The following is a 21170-nucleotide window of genomic DNA, read 5'->3' as shown; positions in this document are numbered from 1 at the left end:
CTCCTGTCCTCTGGCACAACTCCCATATCTAATGAGGACTGAAAGATTGTGACCAATGCCTCGTTCATTTCTACCAGTGTTTCTTTCCAGGTGATGCGCCAGCCTTCAGTAATGACAATCTTCTTTCGTACATCTCTCTCTGTTATCATGCATTGTACAACGTCCATGATCCCTTTCATTGTAACCTCCACATCATCCACTTCCTTGGTGAAGACAGATATAAAGTATGCCTTCAATGGCCTCCTCTAATGCTGTCATGACTCTATGTTTTCCACCTCCATGAGTTATTGGACTCACAATATCAGAAACAGAAAGAGTTAGGATTATAATGTGGTAACCACAAGGAGGAGGAAGAGATGACTAATATTCGCAATGTTAACAAGGAATCAAAGGTCTATTCAATATATTATATGTTCTTTAACTTGAATTAAATTGATCCACTTTCTATATACTATGATGTGGAGACCTAAACCTAGAATTTCCTCTTTACAGATGCTCACAGTATCATTTCATTCATTACCGGATAAATTGCTGCAAATAATGTAGGAAAGAACAAGTTCAGTGTTTAACAAATAAATCAGCTTCAGTCCTAAAACCTACCCCAGCACCCACTCCAGCCACAACTTAATCTAACTGCCCAATCAATGGTTCAAAGATGTCTCTGCAGCTGGCTGCCTTGAATTACACTTTGTCCTCTTACCCAATTCTGCTCTTGAATCCACATTATCAAAGCAATTTTAGCACAGGATTCACATAAGGTTTTGCAAACACTAAGCAAGGCTTGAGGCCAAATCTGTCTCCAGGCATAAAGGTATCCAAGCGCATTCCCTGCTGCACTGCAGGTTTCAATAGAGGACTTTTAAAAGGAGAGTACAAACATCAGGCTCCTTCAGCACCAAAAGCATTCAAAATAATTCAGTGGCAGAAGGCACCACATGTGGGGCTGCACTTTTCCAGATCCGTACCCAAACACATACCTACCCTTTCTTTGTGAAGTGTGTACCTCACAGAGGCCATTTTTACAAGGAATCCAAATCTTCTTCAGGGGATTCTGAGTGAGTTCCAGAGGTGAGTTTGCCATATTACTCCTCGTTCCCTTGTCTTGTTGCAAATTTAAATGCACACGGCCATCCCTGCAGTCTGTCAATTCTTTGTCTTGGTCTCTAAACTGCTGCTCTTTCTTCCCTGTTTGCAGTCATAGTGAGTACTGGCTGATAGAACTGAGCATGTCACGTGAAATCAAACTGCACACTACCGTAAGTATCCTAGATCATGGGCACTCAGGTTGTAAGGCCAAAAGGTAAAATTAAAATCAACATCAACAAGCTCAAGCTAACCTTCTCCAGCAGTGCTGAAATACAGAGAACTGATCCAAAAACATTAATCTATATAATTAGAAGCTGCTGATTGACCTGCTGTGTATTTACAAAGTGAGGTTTGAGGTTCACAGCAATTATTTCTTATTCTGTTTATTCAAATATTAGTCAAATCGCCGTTGAAACTTACTGCACTTCTGCTCAGAGTATGTTTTATAAAAAAAGAGTTCCTTAAAATAACTAATTATAGATTAAATTACATTTTACATGGAATCTTGTCAGAATTTGTACGACAGACTTCCCAGAATTATTTATTTCCAGCTTTTATTACATAAAATGATTGAGTACTTTCTGTAGCGCTGTCCATTTGCAGTTCCTTGTGTACAGGGTACAAGCTGATAAGTTTGTCTCAGTGTTGCATCATTTTGGGTTCATTCCACCCTGCTGGATCACACGTGTAAATCATGAGCTGTTCAGGCAGAGCAACCAATCCCTGGAAGTGCTACAACACCAGCGCCAATCGACTTCCTCACAACAGGAAACATGCTCCAGAATAACAGATATTGCTGCATACAGAGAGTGTGCTCGCACCAATAACCAAAGTGCTACACACAAGAATTTCAAGGCTGAATCAGTCCAGTCAGCAACAGCTCTCGGTTATCAGAAACACCCGCCCAGCAGCATTAAAACAACGCCACTCATTTTCACAAACTTTGAATTTATATTGTCCACAATGCAAACACTAAACCAAAGCGATTCACAACTAGGCAATGATAAGCAAGCCAAGAAGGAAGATATTCAGAGGCTAAGTGGATTCATTGTTTTTATTTTTCAAAGTGAGGACACAGGTGAAGGCACTCACTCACAGCAGGACTGAGGTACACGTGACCGGTGTTGGAGTGAAGACAGGACAATGCACAGAATGATGGAGTCACGTTAATGGCACATTTGGAAGAGTGAATAAGGGGAGTGAAGGTATGGGAAAAGATAAGCTCATGGGATATTTTCTGAATTAATGATCAGGATTTTGCACTCATTCACATCAGGCATCTAACAGGAGTAGACAGGGTAGATGCAGGAAGGATGTTCCCAATGCCCTGGCCATGTACTAATATCATGTTCCTTTGCTTGCAGGAACACCCAATCGGCCTGGCCCATCCACCAGGGGTGTCCCGCCGCCCACCCGCGACACAACCTCAGAGTAGATGCCGGAGGAGGACAGCGAAGGAGCATCATGGCTGACCACCTCCACCAGCACAGAGACACACACCTCGGTGGGCGATCTGAGCAGGCAGGCTCCTGATCCCTATCTGTTAAGCAACACACTGTTTCTGATGCAACTGATAGCAGCAACGTCCCAGGGATCAGACAGTCAGGGGTCTGCTTAATCCTAGGGTTTAACTGCAGCCAGGTACCAAACCTTTGGACACGTTCGTCCCTCAGCTGCTGGAGATGGAAAGGCAGAGCCAGGGATACCAGGAAGGGGTGTGAGCGACATACCTGCAACTACAAGGCGGATGGAGGAGTCCCACAGCCTTCTGTCACAGGAGGTGCTACCAGCAATTCAAGGCAGCCAATCCAACAATGCAGGGGTGGTGTCCACAATGGAAATCCTGGGGCAAGAAGTCAGATCCATGATCGGAGAACTCTGAAGCAGGGCTCATTCCCCTTCAATGTTATGGTTCTGACCAGGGAGGGCTTCCAAGGCTGACAGCGCCAGATGACATTGAGGCTTCTGGAGCTCACTCCAGCTGCCCCTCCATCCCATCAGTAACCCAGGGGTCAGTGAGCACCCAGAGGGAGAAGGATTTGCTTGAGCACAGCTTGGGGCCTTGCACCCAGGAGACCCGGAAGGTGACCCTCCAATCTGAATCCCCCCTTCCCAAGGCCAGCGCAATGCAGGCACAGTGGACAGAACAGGGTGACATGACAGCGCCAGTGTCATCCCAAAGTAGGTCAGGGGCCCCTAGGCATCCGCCCTTCACAGGATGCCTGCCAAAGGCATTTCAGGCAACCAGGCAGGGAAGTCAGCAAGCCGTGTCCACCTCTAAAATGCATCCTGGGGACATACCGAGACATAGTGGGAAGGTTTGCAAGTCTAAGGAATTTTCGGGGCACAGTGTGGCCGCGGGTGAAATAGGCACGAGCAGTTGGGGGACATTGTCACGTGTAACATTTTGATATGTCACTGAATTAAATACTATTGTTGCTCACCATTTAACCACTCTGAATCTTTAACTCTCCTCTCAGTTACCCTGCGTTTTCCCCATCGAGACACAGCTATTCTCAGTGAAGCTCTGGGCCGGCCAGTCAGTTAGGCTCACTCATTGCAAATGTTTTATTCACAGTTGTCGTGTGAGGTATAACACTGGCTGCAACTGGATGCAGCTTAGATAAGAAAGATACTCCAGACCTTGAAGTTAATTCAATCAGGTTTATTGAACTAATAGCACAGTTAGCACAGTTCTCTGTGAGTTCGACTCTCTGCTAACTTCAGTGTGGTTACTCTCTCTGACTGAACCAGACTAGCGCTTCGCCACGTGGTGGAGGTGTGGGATTGTAACAACACCCTTGACTGACTCTCTAGATGTTCATCAGTGGAAAGAGGCGGAGTGTGAGTGCCTCGTGTCTTTAATACTCAGATCCCACTCCTGAGTGTCCTGCCTGCTTATTGGTCATGTCCTGTTCTCTGTGCCCATTAGCTGCTTGTCTGTATATCATTATGTGTGTGCTTGCATATCATAACATCTCCCCTTTTTTTTTAAATGTTTGGATGACATATGTGAACGTATTTACAAGAATAGGCCAATATTAACATATATACATGCAGTGGATGTGAACATATGTACATGTGAAAACAGCTGTCTAAGGCGAGAACACAGAACAAAGCAAACAGAACAAATGTTCATAAGTCCAGTCTCTGTGGTTTGCGTCTGATCCTGGTCGACCGCCGGAGAGGTGGTGGTGGGGACGACAGCGCCTTGATGGGCGGGATTGAAGCCTGACTGGTGGCCTCGTGAGTCGAGGTATCAGGAGGTGGCAAAACAACAGAAGGAAACGGAGAAGAATGTGGTTGCGGGCAGGCAACTTTGCGAAGTGCCCGTCTGTTTCGTCGCACAACAGAACCATCAGCCAGACGCACAACATACGAGTGGGGGGCAGTCAGTCGAACAACGACAGCTGGAGCTGACCAGCCTCCATCAGGGATCTTGACCGGAAACAGAGTCTGACGGGGATAACACGGGCAAATCGATGGCATGAGCATCATAGCCCTGTTTTTGCTGGTCTCAGAGTTGCTGCACCTTCTGCAGGACCGGGGGGTGATCCGGGTTGGGCAAGTGTAAGGCTGGAAGTGTCGTTCACAGGTCCCTGTTCATCAGGAGTTGAGCCGGCGATATGCCAGTGGACAGTGGGGTCACCCTGTACGCAAGCAGCGCAAGGTGAATGTCAGACGCAGAATCCGCGGCCTTGCAGATGAGCTGCTTCACTATGTGCACCCCTTTCTCAACTTTTCCGTTTGACTGTGGATAGTGTGTGCTGGAAGTGACATGTTTGAACGACGTGTTTGAACTGATACGACTGGGCAAACAGAGACCATGGCTGCTGAAGCACGGGCCATTGTCACTCATGACAGTGAGTGGGATACCATGCCTGGAGAACGTCTCCTTACAGGCCTTGATGACGGTCCGAGATGTGAGGTCTGAGAGCTTCACGACTTCAGGGTAATTGGAAAAATAATCAATGATTAACACGTAATCACGACCATTTGCATGAAAGAGGTCGATGCCAACCTTGGACCACGGAGAGGTTTCGATTTCATGCTGCTGAAGTGTCTCCTTACTCTGCGCTGGCTGGAAGCGTTGACAGGTCGTACAGTTAAGGACCAGGGGCGTCATTCTCCGACCCCCCGCCGGGTCGGAGAATGGCCGTTGGCCGCCGTGAATCCCGCCCCGCCGAAGTCTCCGCTCCCGGAGATTGGGCGGGGGCGGGAATCCGGCCGCGCCCGTTGGCGGGACCCCCTGCTGGATTCTCCGGCCCGGATGGGCCGAAGTCCCGCCCAGGAATTGCCTGTCCCGCCGACGTAAATCAAATCTGGTATTTACCGGCGGGACCAGGCGGCGTGGGCGGGCTCCGGGGTCCTGGGGGGGGGGCGCGGGGCGATCTGACCCCGGGGGGTGCCCCCACGGTGGCCTGGCCCGCGATCGGGGCCCACCGATCCGCAGGCGGGCCTGTGCCGTGGGAGCACTCTTTCCCTTCCGCCTCCGCCACGGTCTCCACCATGGCGAAGGCGGAAGAGACTCTCCCCACTGCGCATGCGCGGGAAACTGACAGCGGCCGCTGACGCTCCCGCGCATGCGCTGGGAAACTGACAGCGGCCGCTGACGCTCCCGCGCATGCGCTGGGAAACTGACAGCGGCCGCTGACGCTCCCGCGCATGCGCCGGAAATGGCGTTTGTTTCCCCGCCAGCTGGCGGGGCGGAAATCCCTCCGGCGCCGGCCTAGCCCCTCAATGTTGGGGCTAGGCCGCCAAAGATGCGGAGCCTTCCGCACCTTTGGGCCGGCGCGATGCCCGTCTGATTGGCGCCGGCTTTGGCGCCAGTCGGCGGACATCCCGCCGTTGGGGGAGAATTTCGTCCCAAGTTCGCGATGTCCTGGCTAATCCCGGGCCAGTAGACAGCCTGCCTGGCTCTGCATCTGCACTTTTCCACAGCCAGGTGGCCCTAATGGATTTGACGGAGCACCAAGCTCTGGAGACTGTGTGGAATCACAAACCGGTCCAGTTTGAGGAGGATACCATCAACCACCGTCAGGTCGCCCTTTACATTGAAAAATTGAGGGCACTGCCCTTTTTGCCAGCCATTGGCTAGATGTTGCATAACACGCTGCAAGAGGGGTCTTTGGCTGTTTCCCCACGGATACGAATCACCTTCTCATCAGATGCCGGGAGGGTGCTGGCACACAACTGCACCTGTGACTCAACCTGTGACTCAATTTGCCGGATGATGTTCAGTGGTTCACTAGGCACGGTGATGGAGCGGGACAGTGTATCGGCGATGATGACCTCCTTTCCAGGCGTGTAGACCAGGTCAAAGTCGTACCTTCTGAGTTTGAGGAGGATGTGCTGCAACCGAGGCGTCATGTCATTCAGGTCCTTGTGGATAATGTGGACCAGGGGCCTGTGATCCGTCTCGACTGTGAATGTCGGCAGGCCGTAGACATAGTCGTGAAACTTGAGGATGCCAGTGAGGAGGCCGAGGCATTCCTTCTCTATTTGTGCATACCTTTGTTCGGTGGGTGTCATTGTCCTTGATGCGTAGGCAACCGGTGCCCAGGATGAAGTGTCATCGCGTTGCAGCAGCACCGCACCGATGCCATCCTGGCTCGCATCTGTCGAGATTTTCGTTTCCCTGCCTGGGTCGAAAAATATCAATACGGGTGCAGTGGTGAGCTTGGCTTTCAGCTCCAACCACTCTGCCTGATGGGCCGCCTTCCACTCGAAGGCAGTGAACTTCTTCAGTAGGTTTCGTAGGGCCGTGGTGTGTGAGGCCATGTTTGGGATGAACTTGCCCAGAAAATTGACCATGCCCAGGAAGCGCAATGCCGCCTTCTTGTCTTCCGGGACCTTCATGGCTGCGATGGCCTTGACCTTGTCTGTGTCAGGGCACACGCCCTGCTGAGAGATCTGAGGAACTTGAGTGTCGACATGCCAAAGCAATATTTGGCCCTGTTCAGCTTCAGGCCATTGGCGTGGACATGGCAGAATACCTGCTGGAGACGGGAAACGTGCTCCTCAGGGGTCGATGGACCATATTATGACATCGTCCATGTACACACGAACCCCTTCGATGCCCTCCATCATCTGCTCCATGATGTGATGAAATATCTCTGATGCTGAGACAATGCCGAACGGCATACGGTTGTAGCAGTACCTGCCAAACGGTGTGTTGAAGGTGCAGAGCCTTCTGCTGGACTCATCCAGCTGGATTTGCCAGAATCCATGTGACGCATCTAACTTCATGAAAAACCGGGCGTGTGCCATCTCCCTGGTGAGTTCCTCCCGCTTCGGGATGGGGTAGTGTTCACGCATTATATTCTGGTTGAGATCCTTGGGATCAATGCAGATGCGCAGGTCTCCAGAGGGTTTTTTAACACACACCATCGAGCTGACCCAGTCAGTCAGTTCGGTTACCCTGGGAATGATCCTCTGCTGCTGCAGCTCCTTGAGCTGTTCCTTCAGGCGCTCCTTCAGCGGAGCCGGGACCCGGCGTGGTGCATGGACCACTGGCTTGGCATCAGGTCGCAGTAGGGTCTTGACCCGATATGGCAAAGTGCCCATCCCGTCAAACACATCTGGATACTGAGCGAGGATGTCGTCAATGCCAGCTTGAAGATCTGCGTTGGAGGATGTCGTTGAATAAACCCGCTGCACCAGGTTTAGCTTTTTGCAGGCACGCGCGCCCAGTAGGGATGCCCTGTCCGGCTTGACAATTTCAAACCTTAGCCGTGCATGAGTGCTCCGGTTGGAGACAAGTTGATGGCAGGATCCCAGTGCCGTGATGGCATTACGTTATAGTCCAGGAGCTGGCAGGCTGCTGGAAGGACCTTGGGGGGCTTCTTGATGCGTTTGAAGTCTGCCTGTGAGAGGAGGTTGGCAGAAGCACCTGTGTCCAGCTTGGACTGGATGGAGCAGCGGTTGACCTGCATCACCGCACGCCATTCGTCCTCCGAATCCACAGCGAGGATGGACTGAATGCGTGATGAGTTAGGTGTGGCATGTTCACGTGTCGTAAAGATGCCCACTCGGTAGGCGGACTCCAGGCACTCGTCCTCTGGATCCATTGTACTGCCAGGATCAGAATCCTGTAATCATCGTTGCACATTCTGGACGCGCTGTTGTCGGAATTGGGAGCGTTGGCCTCTGACTGGTGGTGCAGACCTGCACAAGGCTGCATAGTGTCCAGGCTTCCCACAGTTTAAATATCGCCTGCCTCTTGCAGTGTCCCTTTAAGTGGGCATTGCCATAGTTCGGGCACGTCATGACGTCGGCGTCGTGACGCGGTGTACATCGTCGCACATGCGCAGTGCGGTTGGCAGACGTCTGGACCTGCGCAGTGTGGGTGTCGGCCGCTTCGTTATCCCGTTCGCATCGCGCATGCGTGGGGCTCCGGGAAAAGTGCGCGAGATGGTCGCTGTCTTCAATGCTGAGGCGCTGCATCCGGGAGATGTCCTGCACAGTCTCTGCCTCGTGGGAGGTAAGTTACTAATTTTCAGCCGATTTGTTTTGGGAATACCGATTTTTTGCGTGCTCATGCACTGTACATGTTTCAATCGCGACTGGAAGGGTCATATGCTTGATTTTTAAGAGCTGCTCTCTCAGAGGATCAGAGTGAACTCCAAACATGATTTGGTCTCTGATCATGGAGTCAGCACTATCACCAAAGTTGCAGGACAGTGCTAGCAGGCGGAGGTTAGTTAAGAAGGCATTGAAAGATTCATCTTTACCTTGAAGACGTTGTTTGAATATGTAGTGCTCGAAGATCTCATTGGTGTCCACTTCACAGTGACTATCAAACTTGTCCAGGATGGTCTGAAACTTTGTCTTGTCCTGGCCTTCGGTGAAGTTAAACGAGTAGAAGAGTTCGATGGCTTCATCATCCGCTGTTGAGAGGAGAAGCGCGATCTTTATTGCATCAGACGCATCCTCGAAGTCTGAGGCTGTGATGTACAGCAGAAACATTTGCTTGAATGTCCACCAGTTGGCACTGAGATTGCCGGAGGTCCTGAACTGGTGAGGAGCCTGAATCTTCTCCATGGTGCCAGGATACAGTTGCTGGTCGTCACAGAATGGACTGAGGTAAGCCACCTTAAATTAGTAGTCTCCTGGTATCATGTCGTGTTAGGTACACTGGTATAACACTGGCTGCAACTGGATGCAGCTTAGATCAAAAAGATACTCCAGACCTTGAAGTTAGTTCAATCAGGTTTATTGAACTAATAGCACAGTTAGCACAGTTCTCTGTGAGTTCGACTCTCTGCTAACTTCAGTGTGGTTACTCTGTCTGACTGAACCAGACTAGCTCTTCGCCACGTGGTGGAGGTGTGAGATTGTAACAACACCCTTGACTGACTCTCTCGATGTTCATCAGTGGAAAGAGGCGGAGTGTGAGTGCCTCATGTCTTTTATACTCAGATCCCACCCCTGAGTGTCCTGCCTGCTTACTGGTCATGTCCTGTTCTCTGTGTCCATTAGCTGCTTGTCTGTGCCTGCCTGTATATCATTTTGTGTGTGTCTGCACATCATGACAACAGTGATAGGACTCAGACGTGATTCAGTGAACCATAGACCCTCACCCCTAATCCCTTCCAGACCCTCACCCCTAATCCCCTCCAGACCCTCACCCCTAATCCCCCTCTAGACCCTTACCCCAATCCCAATCCCCCTCTAGACCCTCACCCCTAATCCCCCCTAGACCCTCACCCCTAATCCCCCTCTAGACCCTCACCCCTAATCCCCCTCTAGACCCTCACCCCTAATCCCCCTCTAGACCCTCACCCCCAATCCCCCTCTAGACCCTCACCCCCAATCCCCCTCTAGACCCTCACCCCTAATCCCCCTCTAGACCCTCGCCCCTAATCCCCCTCTAGACCCTCACCCCTAATCTCCCTCTAGACCCTTCCCCTAATCCCCCTCTAGACCCTCACCCCTAATCCCCCTCTTGACCCTCACCCCTAATCCCCCTCTAGACCCTCACCCCTAATCCCCCTCTAGACCCTCACCCCTAATCCCCCTCTAGACCCTTACCCCAATCCCCCTCTAGGCCCTTACCCCAATCCCCCTCTAGACCCTCACCCCTAATCCCCCTCTAGACCCTTACCCCAATCCCCCTCTAGACCCTTACCCCAATCCCCCTCTAGACCCTCACCCCTAATCCCCCTCTAGACCCTCACCCCCAATCCCCCTCTAGACCCTCACCCCTAATCCCCCTCTAGACCCTCGCCCCTAATCCCTCTCTAGAGCAAAAGGATTTAGATTTAGATTTATTGTCACCTGCACCGAGGTACAGTGAAAAGTATTGTTCTGCGTACAGTCCCAGGCAGATTGTTCCATCCATAAAAAACATAGGACAAGCATAAATACACAATGTAAATACATAAACAGGCATCGGGTGAAGCATACAGGAGTGGAGTACTACTCAGGAGAGGAGATATGTGAAGAGATCAGTTCAGCCCATAAGAGGGTCATTCAGCGGGTTAGCAACGGGAAGAAGTTGTTTTGAATCTGTTAGTGCGCGTTCTCAGACTTTTGTATCTCCTGCCCGATGGAAGAAGTTGGAAGAAAGAATAACCCGGGTGGGAGGGGTCTTTGATTATGCTGCCCGCTTTCCCCAGGCAGCGGGAGGTGTAGACAGAGTCAATGGATGGGTTTGTGTGATGGACTGGGCTATGTTGACGACTCTCTGTAGTTTCTTACAGTCTTGGGCCGAGCAGTTGCCATAATAATAACCTTTATAATAATCTTCATTGTCACAAGTAGGCTTACATTAACACTGCAATGAAGTTACTGTGAAAAGCCCCTAGTCGCCACATTCCGGCGCCTGTTCGGGTACACAGAGGGAGATTTCAGAATGTCCAAATTATCTAACAGCACGTTGTTCAGGACTTGTGGGAGGAAACTGGAGCACCCGGAGGAAACACACACAGACATAGGGAGAAAGTGCAGACTCCGCACAGACACTGACCCAAGCCGGGAATCGGACCTGGGACTCTGGCACTGTGAAGCAACAATGCTAACCACTGTGCTACCCTGCCGCCCATACCAGGCTGTGATGCAGCCCGATAGGATACTTTCAATGGTGCATCTGTAAAAGTTGGTAAGAGTCAATGTGGACATCTAAAAGTTCCTTAGTTTCCTGAGAAAGTACAGGCGCTGCTGTGCTTTCTTGGTCGTGTCGTTGACTTGGGTGGACCAGGACAGATTGTTGGTGATGTGCACACCTAGGAATTTGAAGCTGTCAACCATCTCCACCTCGGCCCCGTTGATGCTGACAGGGGTGTGTACAATACTTTGCTTCCTGAAGTCAATGACCAGCTCCTTAGTTTTGCTGGCATTAAGGGAGAGAGTGTTGTCATTACACCACACCATTAGGTTCTCTACCTCCCTCCTGTATTCTGACTCATGGTTGTATTCGAGATCCGACCCAATACGGTTGTGTCATCAGCAAACTTGTAGATGGAGTTGGAACCAAATTTTGCCACACAGCCGTGTGTGTACAGGGAATATAGTAGGAGGCTAAGTACGCAGCCTTGTAGGACCCTGGTATTGAGGACTATTGTGGAGGAGGTGTTGTTTATTGTTACTGATTGTAGTCTGTGTGTCAGGAAGTCGAGGATCTAGTTGCAGAGGGAGGAGCCAGGTCCTAGGCTTTGGAACTTTGATATGAGCTTGGCTGGGGTTATAGTGTTGAAGGCTGAGCTGTAGTCAATGAATAGGAGTCTGACGTAGAAGTCCTTGTTGTCAAGACGCTCCAGGGGTGCGTGTAGGACCAGAGAGATGGCGCCTGCTGTGGACTGGTTGTGGTGGTAAGCGAATTGCAGTGGATCTAGGCATTCTGGGAGTATGGAGTTGATGTGTCTCATGACCAACCTCTCAAAGCACTTCATAATGATAGATGTCAAGGCCACTGGACGGTAGTCATTGAGGCACGTCTCCTGGTTCTTCTTTGGCACAAGTATGATAGTGGTCTTCTTGAAGCAGGTGGGAACCTCAGAATGGAGTAGGGAGAGCTTGAAGATGTCCACAATCAGACCCGCCAGTTATCCACGCACGATCTGAGTGCACGACCAAGGACTCCGTCAGGACCCGTTGCTTTCCGAGGGTTCACTTTCAAGAAGGCCAGAGACAAAGGAATGTGGGGTAGAACCTGCCTCAGACATGAGCCGGGGACTTAGTGTGGTGGCAGCAGGCAGACAGGAGTCAGACATAAGCAATAGCTGAGGAACATCACAGAACATTCCTCACTGCGAGTCGTCATTACCCTCCTGCAATGACCGGGCTGCAGCCACTCAAGCATTCCCAGCGCCCTGATGATCGATATCCCCCCCACCTTCATCCCCTGGTCGCAGAGGAGTCACAAAGTCTTGGGAGTTCCTGCTTCAGTGCAGAAGGAGGCCATTCAGCCCATTGAGTCTGCACTGGCCCTCGGAAAGAGCACCCTACCTGAGCCCATATCTCCACCCTATCCCCGTAACCCCATCTAACCTTTAGACACTAAGGGACAATTTATCAAAGCCAATCCAGCTGACCTGCACATCTTTGGACTGTGGGAGGAAACCGGAGCACCCGGAGGAAACCCACGCAGACACGGGGAGAACGTGCAGACTCCGCACAGACTGTGACCCAAGCCAGGAATCGAACCTAGGACCCTGATGCTGTGAAGCAATTGTGGTATCCACTGTGCTACCGTACTGCCCACGGTGCTGCCCATGGAAGCACATTGGTTAGCACAGTTGCGAGGAGAGCGAGCTAGTCCTCCTTCATGAAGTGGGAGGCAATGAAGGCATCTCTAGTCCTCCTGCCCATGTTCACCCTTGCCCCACCTGGCCTACACCCTCTGGATCCTCAGCAGGCTCTGCCTCAACACCCTCCTGCATGTCCTGCTCGACCGAGGACCTGTGCCGCTCCTTGAGGTCATCCTGCTACAGACTGCACTCTACCCACCAACGAGAGCGGGAGCATGTCCCATCTTTTAAAATCCTCCTCCATTTGCTCCACCACCCTCGTCAAATTCAGTTTATGTAGGGCCCCCCAACTTCTGGCTATCTGGATCCTCAGATACCGAAAACTCCTCTCCGCCCTCCTCAGCGGTAGGTCCCCTATCCCTCTTTCTTAGTCCCCTGCCTGTAATACAAAAGCTAACTCTTCTCTACATTAAGCTTGTAGCCCGAGAACTCTCCAAACTCCTTCAGAGTCTGCATGACCTCCACCATCCCCTCCATTGGGTCCGCCACGTACAGCAGCAGGTCATCCGCATATAGCGATACCCGATGCTCCTCTCCCCCGCGGACTATCCCCCTCCATTTCTGAGACTCCCTAAGTGATATGGCCAAGGGTTCGATCGCCATTGCAAACAACAGGGGGGGACAGGGGGCACCCCTGTCTCGTCCCTCGGTACAGCCGAAAGTACTCCGACCTCCGCCGGTTCGTCTCTACGCTCGCCACCGGGGCGCTGTAAAGGAGCTTAACCCATCTAATAAACCCTCCCCTGAACCCAAACCCGCGCAATACCTCCCAGAGGTACTCCCACTCTACTCGGTCAAAGACTTTTTCCGCGTCCATAGCTGCCACTATCTCCGCCTCTCGCTCCTCCGATATCATCATTATCACGTTTAAGAGCTGCCGCACATTGGTATTTAACTGCCTGCCCTTTACGAATCCAGTTTGGTCCTCGTGAATCACCCCCGGGACACAATCCTCACTCCTAGTGGCCAGTACCTTCGCCAATAGCTTAGCATCCACATTGAGGAGCAAAATCGGCCTGTACGATCCACATTGCAGTGGATCCTTGTCTCGCTTTAGAATCAAGGAGATTGTCGCCTCCGACATTGTCTGGGACAATCCCTCCTCTCTTGCCTCATTGAAGGTCCTCACTAGTAGCGGGGCCAGCAGGTCCACATATTTTCTACAGAATTCCACCGGGAACCCGTCCGGCCCCGGGGCCTTCCCCGCCTGCATGCTCCCCAAACCCTTACTCAACTCCTCCAACCCAATTGGTTCCCCCAAACCAACCGCCTCCTGCTCCTCCACCCTCAGGAACCCCAGCTGGTCCAGGAATCGCCTCATCCCCCTTCCCCCCCTGGGGGCTTTGATCTGTACAGCTCTTCATAGAAGTCCTTGAATACCTTATTTATTTTCGTTGCACTTCGAACCGTGGCTCCCCTTCCATCTTTGATTCCCCCTATTTCCCTCGCTGCCGCCCTCTTACAGAGCTGGTGCGCCAGCATCCGACTAGCCTTTTCCCCGTACTCGTAAGTCGCCCCTTGCGCCTTCCTCCACTGTGCCTCCCCGTTGTCGTTGGCCTCCAAGTACCTTTCAATACACCCCCTCACCTTCCCACACACCACCTCATCGGCCAGCAGTCCCACATCCAGCCGCCACAGCGGGCGTTGGTCCCTCTCCTCTCCCAGCTCCAGTTCCACCCAGTGCGGGGCATGGTCCGAAACGGCTGTGGCCGAATACTCCGTCCCCTCCACTCTCGGGATGAGCGCCCTGCCCAGAACAAAGAAATCTATCCGGGAGTAAGCCTTATGCACGTGGGAGAAAAAAGAAAATTCCCTGGCCTGCGGTCTTGCAAACCTCCATGGGTCCACTCCCCCCATCTGATCCATAAACCCCCCAAGTGCCTTGGCCGCCACCGGCCTCCTTCCCGTCCTTGATCTGGAGCGGTCCAGTGCTGGGTCCAGCACCGTATTGAAGTCCCCTCCCATTATCAGTCCTCCTACCTCCAGGTCCGGAATGCGCCCCAACATGCGCTTCATAAATCCCGCATCATCCCAGTTCGGGGCGTATACATTTACCAACACCACCCACGTCCCTTGCAACCTACCGCTCACCATCACATATCTCCCTCCACTATCCGCTACAATAGTCTTGGCCTCAAATTACACATGCTTTCCCACCAGAATTGCCACCCCTCTATTCTTTGCGTCCAATCCCGAGTGAAATACCTGTCCTACCCATCCCTTTCTTAACCTGACCTGGTCCGCCACCTTCAGGTGTGTCTCTTGGAGCATTGCCACGTCTGCCTTCAGTCCCTTCAAGTGCGCGAACACTTGAGCCCGCTTCACCGGCCCATTCAGGCCCCTCACGTTCCACGTTATCAGCCAGATTGGAGGGACTCTCACTGCCCCCCCCCCCCCCCCCCCCCCCGCCCCCGGCCGACTAGCCATCTCCTTTTCTGGGCCAGTCCCTTGTCCGCGTCTCCCCAGCCACCTCTTCTGTGTCCCGTTCTCTTTCGGCCAGTGCAGCAGCAACCCTTTCCCCCTCCCCTCCCCCCCCCTCTCCTCTCTCCTCTCCCGCCCCCCCCCCCTCCCCCTGGCTAGATCCCCGTCTAGCTTTTTTGCTCTCCCCATATCCCTCCCGTAAGTCAGCTGACACCTGCTGACCCCAGCTTCCCCCGCCATCCCTTTAACCCCCCCGTGTGGGAATCTCCCAATCAATGTACATTCCTTTGTTCCCCTTCCCGCCTTTTTTGCCGCGCGCGGGAAAGAAAACCCCGCGCTTTCCAAAGCCTGCCCCGCCCCCCATGGCGTGGCCTTGTCCCTCTCCCCCAGTCCATATAGCATTTCCTGCGTGTGGTTGACCCCCTATGTACAACAACCGTCATACTTCAACCCTCAAACACCCCCCTCCCACACAAACCCTCAATTAGAGTCCAATTCTTCAGCTAGTATAAAGGTCCACGCCTCTTCGGGGGTTTCGAAGTAGTGGTGTTGGCCATTATGTGTAACCCACAGCCGCGCTGGCTGCAACATTCCAAATTTCACTCCTTTCCGATGCAGCACCGCTTTGGCCCGGTTGAAACCCGCTCTCCGCTTAGCAACCTCCGCGCTCCAGTCCGGGTATATTCTGATCTCCGCATTGTCCCACTTGCTGCTCCGTTCCTTCTTGGCCCCTTTCAGGACCCTCTCTCTGTCCGTAAACCGGTGAAATCTCACCACCATCGCCCTTGGCGGCTCTTTTGCCTTGGGCTTCCTCGCTAGCACTCGGTGCGCCCCATCCAGCTCCAGCAATCCCGGGGGGGCCTCCGCACCCATCAGCGTCCCAATCATTGTGCCCGCATATGCCGCTGCATCGGCCCCCTCCACTCCTTCTGGGAGACCCAGGATCCTCAAGTTGTTTCTCCTTGATCTGTTCTCCAGGTCTTCGAGTCTTCCCGCACACATCTTGTGCAGCGCCTCGTGCCACTCTCTCCGCCAGGCCCATGAGCTCGTCGTCGTTCTCACTCACTTTTTCCTGGATCTCCTGGATCTTCACCTCTTGGGCTTTCTGGGTTGCTCCAAGTTTTTCCACCATTGCCAGTATAGGCGCCACCATCTCCTTACGCAGCTCCTCGAAGCAGCACTTGATGAACTCTTTCATCTCCTCTCTGTCCGTGGGTGCTGCCATTTTGTTTTTTCCTTCTTTTTCTTCTTTCTTCTCCTGCTGCTCCAGGGCCGCTTTTTTCGCCGTTTCGCTGCGGGTCCGATCCATGCAGGTCTGTAGGGGACTTTCTCCTTCCTTCCCCACGGGTTGGTTTTTTAAAAAAATGTCGTTGGGACTCCGTTAGCGGGCCCAAAAGTCCGTTTTCGCTGCCGAATCGCGCGGCTTAGCTCCGCCTCGCCGCAACCCGGAAGTCATCTCCTGCTGTATCCTCTGACAGTCCTCATCGCTATCCGCAATTCCACCAACCTTTGCGTCGCCTGCAAACTTACTAATCAGACCAGTTACATTTTCCTCCAAATCATTTATATATACTACAAACAGCAAAGGTTCCATCACTGATCCCTGCGGAACACCACTAGTCACAGCCGTCCAATTAGAAAAGCATCCTTCCATTGCTACTCTCTGCCTTCTATGACCTAGCCAGTTCTGTATCCACCTTGCCAGTTCACCCCTGATCCCGTGTGACTTCACCTTTTGTACTAGTCTACCATGAGGGACCTTGTCAAAAGCCTTACTGAAGTCCATATAGACAACATCCACTGCCCTACCTGCATCAATCATCTTTGTGACCTCTTCGAAAAACTCTATCAAGTTAGTGAGACACGACCTCCCCTTCACAAAACCAAGCTGCCTCTCACTAATACGTCCATTTGCTTCCAAATGGGAGTAGATCCTGTCTCGAAGAATTCTCTCCAGTAATTTCCCTACCACTGAAGTAAGGCTCACCGGCCTGTAGTTCCCGGGATTATCCTTGCTACCCTTCTTAAACAAAGGAACAACACTGGCTATTCTCCAGTCCTCCGGGACATCCCCTGAAGACAGTGAGGATCCAAAGATTTCTGTCAAGGCCTCAGCAATTTCCTCTCTACCTTAATATTTTTTAAGACGCCCAACACCTCATCTTTTTGGATCTCAATGTGACCCAGGCTATCTACACACCCTTCTCCGGAGGTGACTGTCTCTGGATGCGAAAAGGCATTTGATAGAGTGGAGTGGAAGTACATAGAAACATAGAAAATAGGAGCAGGAGTCGTCCATTCGGCCCTTCCAGCCTGCTCCGCCATTCATTATGATCATGGCTTATCATCCAACTCAAGAGCCTAATCCCGCTTTCTCCCCATATCCTCTGATCCCCTTCACCCTCAGTGCGATACCTAACTGCTTCTTGAAAACATCCAATGTTTTGGCCTCAACTACTTCCTGTGGTGACGAATTCCACAGACTCACCACTCTCTGGATAATGAAATTTCTCCTCATCTCTGACCTAAATGGTCTATCCCGTATCCTCAGACTGTGACCCCTGGTACTTATTTGAGATTCTTGGGAGGTTTGGTTTTGGCACAAATTTATTTCTTGCATTTGTCTATTGGTAAGGCCATCACTGCAAGTGTTTGCACGAATGTCCAGACTGCATGGGTTTCCTCCGGGTGCTCCGGTTTCCTCCCACTGTCCAAAGATGTGCAGGTTAGGTGGATTGGCCAATGATAAATTGTCCTTAGTCTCTAAAAAGGTTAGGTGGGGTTACTGGGTTACGGGGATAGGGCAGAGTGGTGGGGTGCTCTTTGCAAGGGCTGGTGCAGATTCGATGGACCGAATGGCCTCCTTCAGCACTGTAAATTCTATGATTCTATGAACTCTGGATATTTTCTGTTGAACGGAGCATGAGGCAGGGCGCTGTTTTTATTTGCTTTTGCAAATTAAGCTGAGGGGGATGGATAATAATAATAATCTTTACGATTGTCACAAGTAGGCTTACATTAACACTGCAATGAAGTAACTGTGAAAAGCCCCTAGTCGCCACATTCTGGCGCCTGTTTGGGTACAGAGGGAGAATTCAGAATGTCAAATTCACCTAACAAGCACGTCTTTCGGGACTTCAGAGCACCCGGAGGAAACCCACGCAGACACGGGGAGAACGTGCAGACTCCGCACAGACGGTGACCCAAGTGGGAATCGAACCTGGGACCCTGGAGTTGTGAAGAAACAGTGATAACCACTGTGCTACCGTGCCACCCATACGAGTGGTTGGGGTCTGGAATGCACGGCCTGGAAGTGAGGTGGAGGAAGGTTCAATTGAAGCATTCAAGAGGGTATTACATGATTACTTGAAAAGAAACAATGTTCTGGAGTATGGGGAATGACACTAAGTCACGATGCTCGTTTGGAGAGCTGGTGCAGATCTGATGGGCCGAATGGCCTCCTTCTGTTCCGTAACAATTTTGATTTTGGGAGTTACACTTCCAAGAGTAAGTGGTTAAAGTGGCTGAAAAGATGTTCAAAATCACCGTTCCAGCAGTGGAAGAGTCTCCGCCTACCTCTATTTCCTCAAGCATTTCTCAAAACTTCGAGCATCCAACTGAGCCTCAGCTTTATAGATCACTCTGGCCGGACATTCCCGGTACAGATCCATCAGTGTGGTAGAGCAGGCTGACCTCTATCGTCAATCACTGAATACCATTCCAGCTTTGGAGCTGAACTCTTAGTTTAGTCTCTTTTATCACTCTATCTTCTAGTTACAAAAACCTCTCAATCACTGGTACTCCTTACGTCCTTTGTCCTTGAAGGCTCTGCATTACCCAGGCTACACCTGGGTAGGTGCAGCACGGTAGCACAAGTGAATAGCACTGTGGCTTCACAGCGCCAGGGTCCCAGGTTCGATTCCCCACTGGGTCACTGTCTGTGCGGAGTCTGCACGTTCTCCCCGTGTCTGCGTGGGTTTCCTCCGGGTGCTCCGGTTTCCTTCCACAGCCCAAAGACGTGCAGGTTAGGTGGACTGGCCATGATAAATTTTCCTTAGTGACCAAAAAGGTTAGGAGGGATTATTGGGTTACGGGGATAGGGTGGAAGTGAGGACTTAAGTGATCGGTGCAGACTCGATGGGCCGAATGGCCTCCTTCTGCACTGTATGTCAACTCAGGACAATTTAAAAAGAGCAACTTGTAACTCACTCCCAGTGAGTTCTCCCAGTGAGCCAGAGAAGACACAGCCAGAGTGAGACAGCAAAGAGTGAGTCCCTGGCTCCTTCACGTGCAAGAAGTGTGTCCAGTTGCACCTCCTGTTAGACCGCTTGACGGCTCTGGAGCTGTGGATGGACTCACTTTGGAGCATCCGTGATGCTGAGGACGTCGTGGATAGCACATTTAGCGAGTTGGTCACACCGCAGGTGAAAGTTACTGAGGGAGATAGAAAATGGGTGACCAAAAGACAGAGCAAGAGTAGGAAGGCAGTGCAGGTGTCCCCTGCGGTCATCTCCCTGCAAAGCAGATATACCGCTTTGGATACTGTTGAGGGAGATGGCTCACCAGGGGAAGGCAGCAGCAGCCAGGTTCATGGCACCGTGGCTGGCTCTGCTGCGCAGCTGGGCAGGAAGAAGAATGGCAGGGCTATAGTGATAGGGGACTCAATCGTTAGGGGAATAGACAGGCGGTTCTGGGATGCAATCGAGACTCCAGGATGGTTTGTTGCCTCCCTGGTGCAAGGGTCAAGGATGTCTTGGAGCGGCTGCAGGACATTCTGGGGGGGGGGGGGGGGTGAGCAGCTACCTGTCGTGGTGCACATAGGCACCAACGATATAGGTAAAAAATGGGACGAGATCCTACAAGCTGAATTCAGGGAGTTAGGAGTTAAACTAAAATGTAGGACCTCAAAGGTAGTAATTGCTACCAGTGCCATGAGCTAGTCAGAGTAGGAATGTCAGGATAGATAGGATGAATGCATGGCTCGAGAGATGGTGCAAGAGGGAGGGATTCAAATTCCTGGTGCATTGGAACTGGTTCTGGGGGAGGTGGGACCAGTACAAACTGGACGGTCTGCACCTGGGCAGGACTGGAATCAATGTCCTGGGGGGGGGTTTGCTGGAGCTGTTGGGGAGAGTTTAAACTAATGTGGAAGGGGGATGGGAACCGATGCAGGAAGTTGGAAGGTAGTAAAACAGGGACAGAAACAAAAGGCAGTAAGGGGGAAAGTGTAAGGCAGAGAAGCCATAGTCAAAAATCAAAAAGGGCGACAGTACAAGGTACAGTGACTGAGGGGAGCTCAGTGAATAGGACCAGGAATACTAAAAGGAATAAAATGGGAAGTAAAAACATTAATGGTAAGCGACACGGCAGGTTGTTACATGAAGATATGGGTTCAACGACAAGGAAAATTAGGAGAAAAGTTAAGAGGAAATATAACTTAGGAGAGGTTACTGATTGAGGTGTTAAGATTCAGAACAGAGGTAAAAAAAACAACACAAGTGTACTTTACCTGAATGCTCGTAGTATTCGGAATAAGGTAAATGAGTTGATGCCGCAAATCATCGTGAATGACTCTGATTTAGTGGCCATTACTGAAACATGGTTAAAGGATGGTCACGACTGGGAGTTAAATATCCGAGGGTATCAAACTATTCGGAAGGACAGAGTGCATGGTAACGGAGGTGGTGAATATATAAAACAAAGAAGAGTGGCTAAGGTAAATATTGATCCTTTAGAGGATGAGAAGGGAGATTTAATAATGGGAGATGAGGAAATGGCTGAGGAACTGAACAGGTTTTTTGGGTCGGCCTTCACAGTGGAAGGCATTTATTTATATATTTGTAGAAACTTTTACTATCTGTTTATGTTCTGAGCAAGTTTACTCTCATAATCTATCTTACTCTTCTTTATAGC

The 21170-nt window shown here is 51.4% G+C and overlaps 1 protein-coding gene across 6 annotated transcripts in view; it reads right to left on the bottom strand.

Annotated features, from left to right (window-relative positions):
- Window positions 1–21170, bottom strand: part of LOC140388658 (6-phosphofructo-2-kinase/fructose-2,6-bisphosphatase 4-like) — a 442444-nt gene that overhangs the window by 284882 nt on the left and 136392 nt on the right. The window contains exon 1 of one of the 6 annotated variants that reach the window (XM_072473141.1): window positions 982–1238. The exons of 2 other annotated variants lie outside the window; for them this stretch is intronic. In XM_072473141.1, coding sequence (XP_072329242.1) covers window positions 982–1081 — 100 coding nt within the window. In that variant the 5' untranslated portion in view covers window positions 1082–1238. Of the gene's footprint in view, window positions 1–977; window positions 1239–21170 lie in introns of those variants that run through there. 3 more of the 6 variants (XM_072473139.1, XM_072473145.1, XM_072473144.1) reach the window with 3 other exon arrangements.

This window comes from Scyliorhinus torazame, chromosome 13 (genome assembly GCF_047496885.1).
Source record: "Scyliorhinus torazame isolate Kashiwa2021f chromosome 13, sScyTor2.1, whole genome shotgun sequence".
Classification (NCBI taxonomy): Eukaryota; Metazoa; Chordata; class Chondrichthyes; order Carcharhiniformes; family Scyliorhinidae; genus Scyliorhinus; species Scyliorhinus torazame.
Note: the sequence above shows the minus strand (reverse complement) of the source record. Positions and strands in the feature narration are given on the sequence as shown.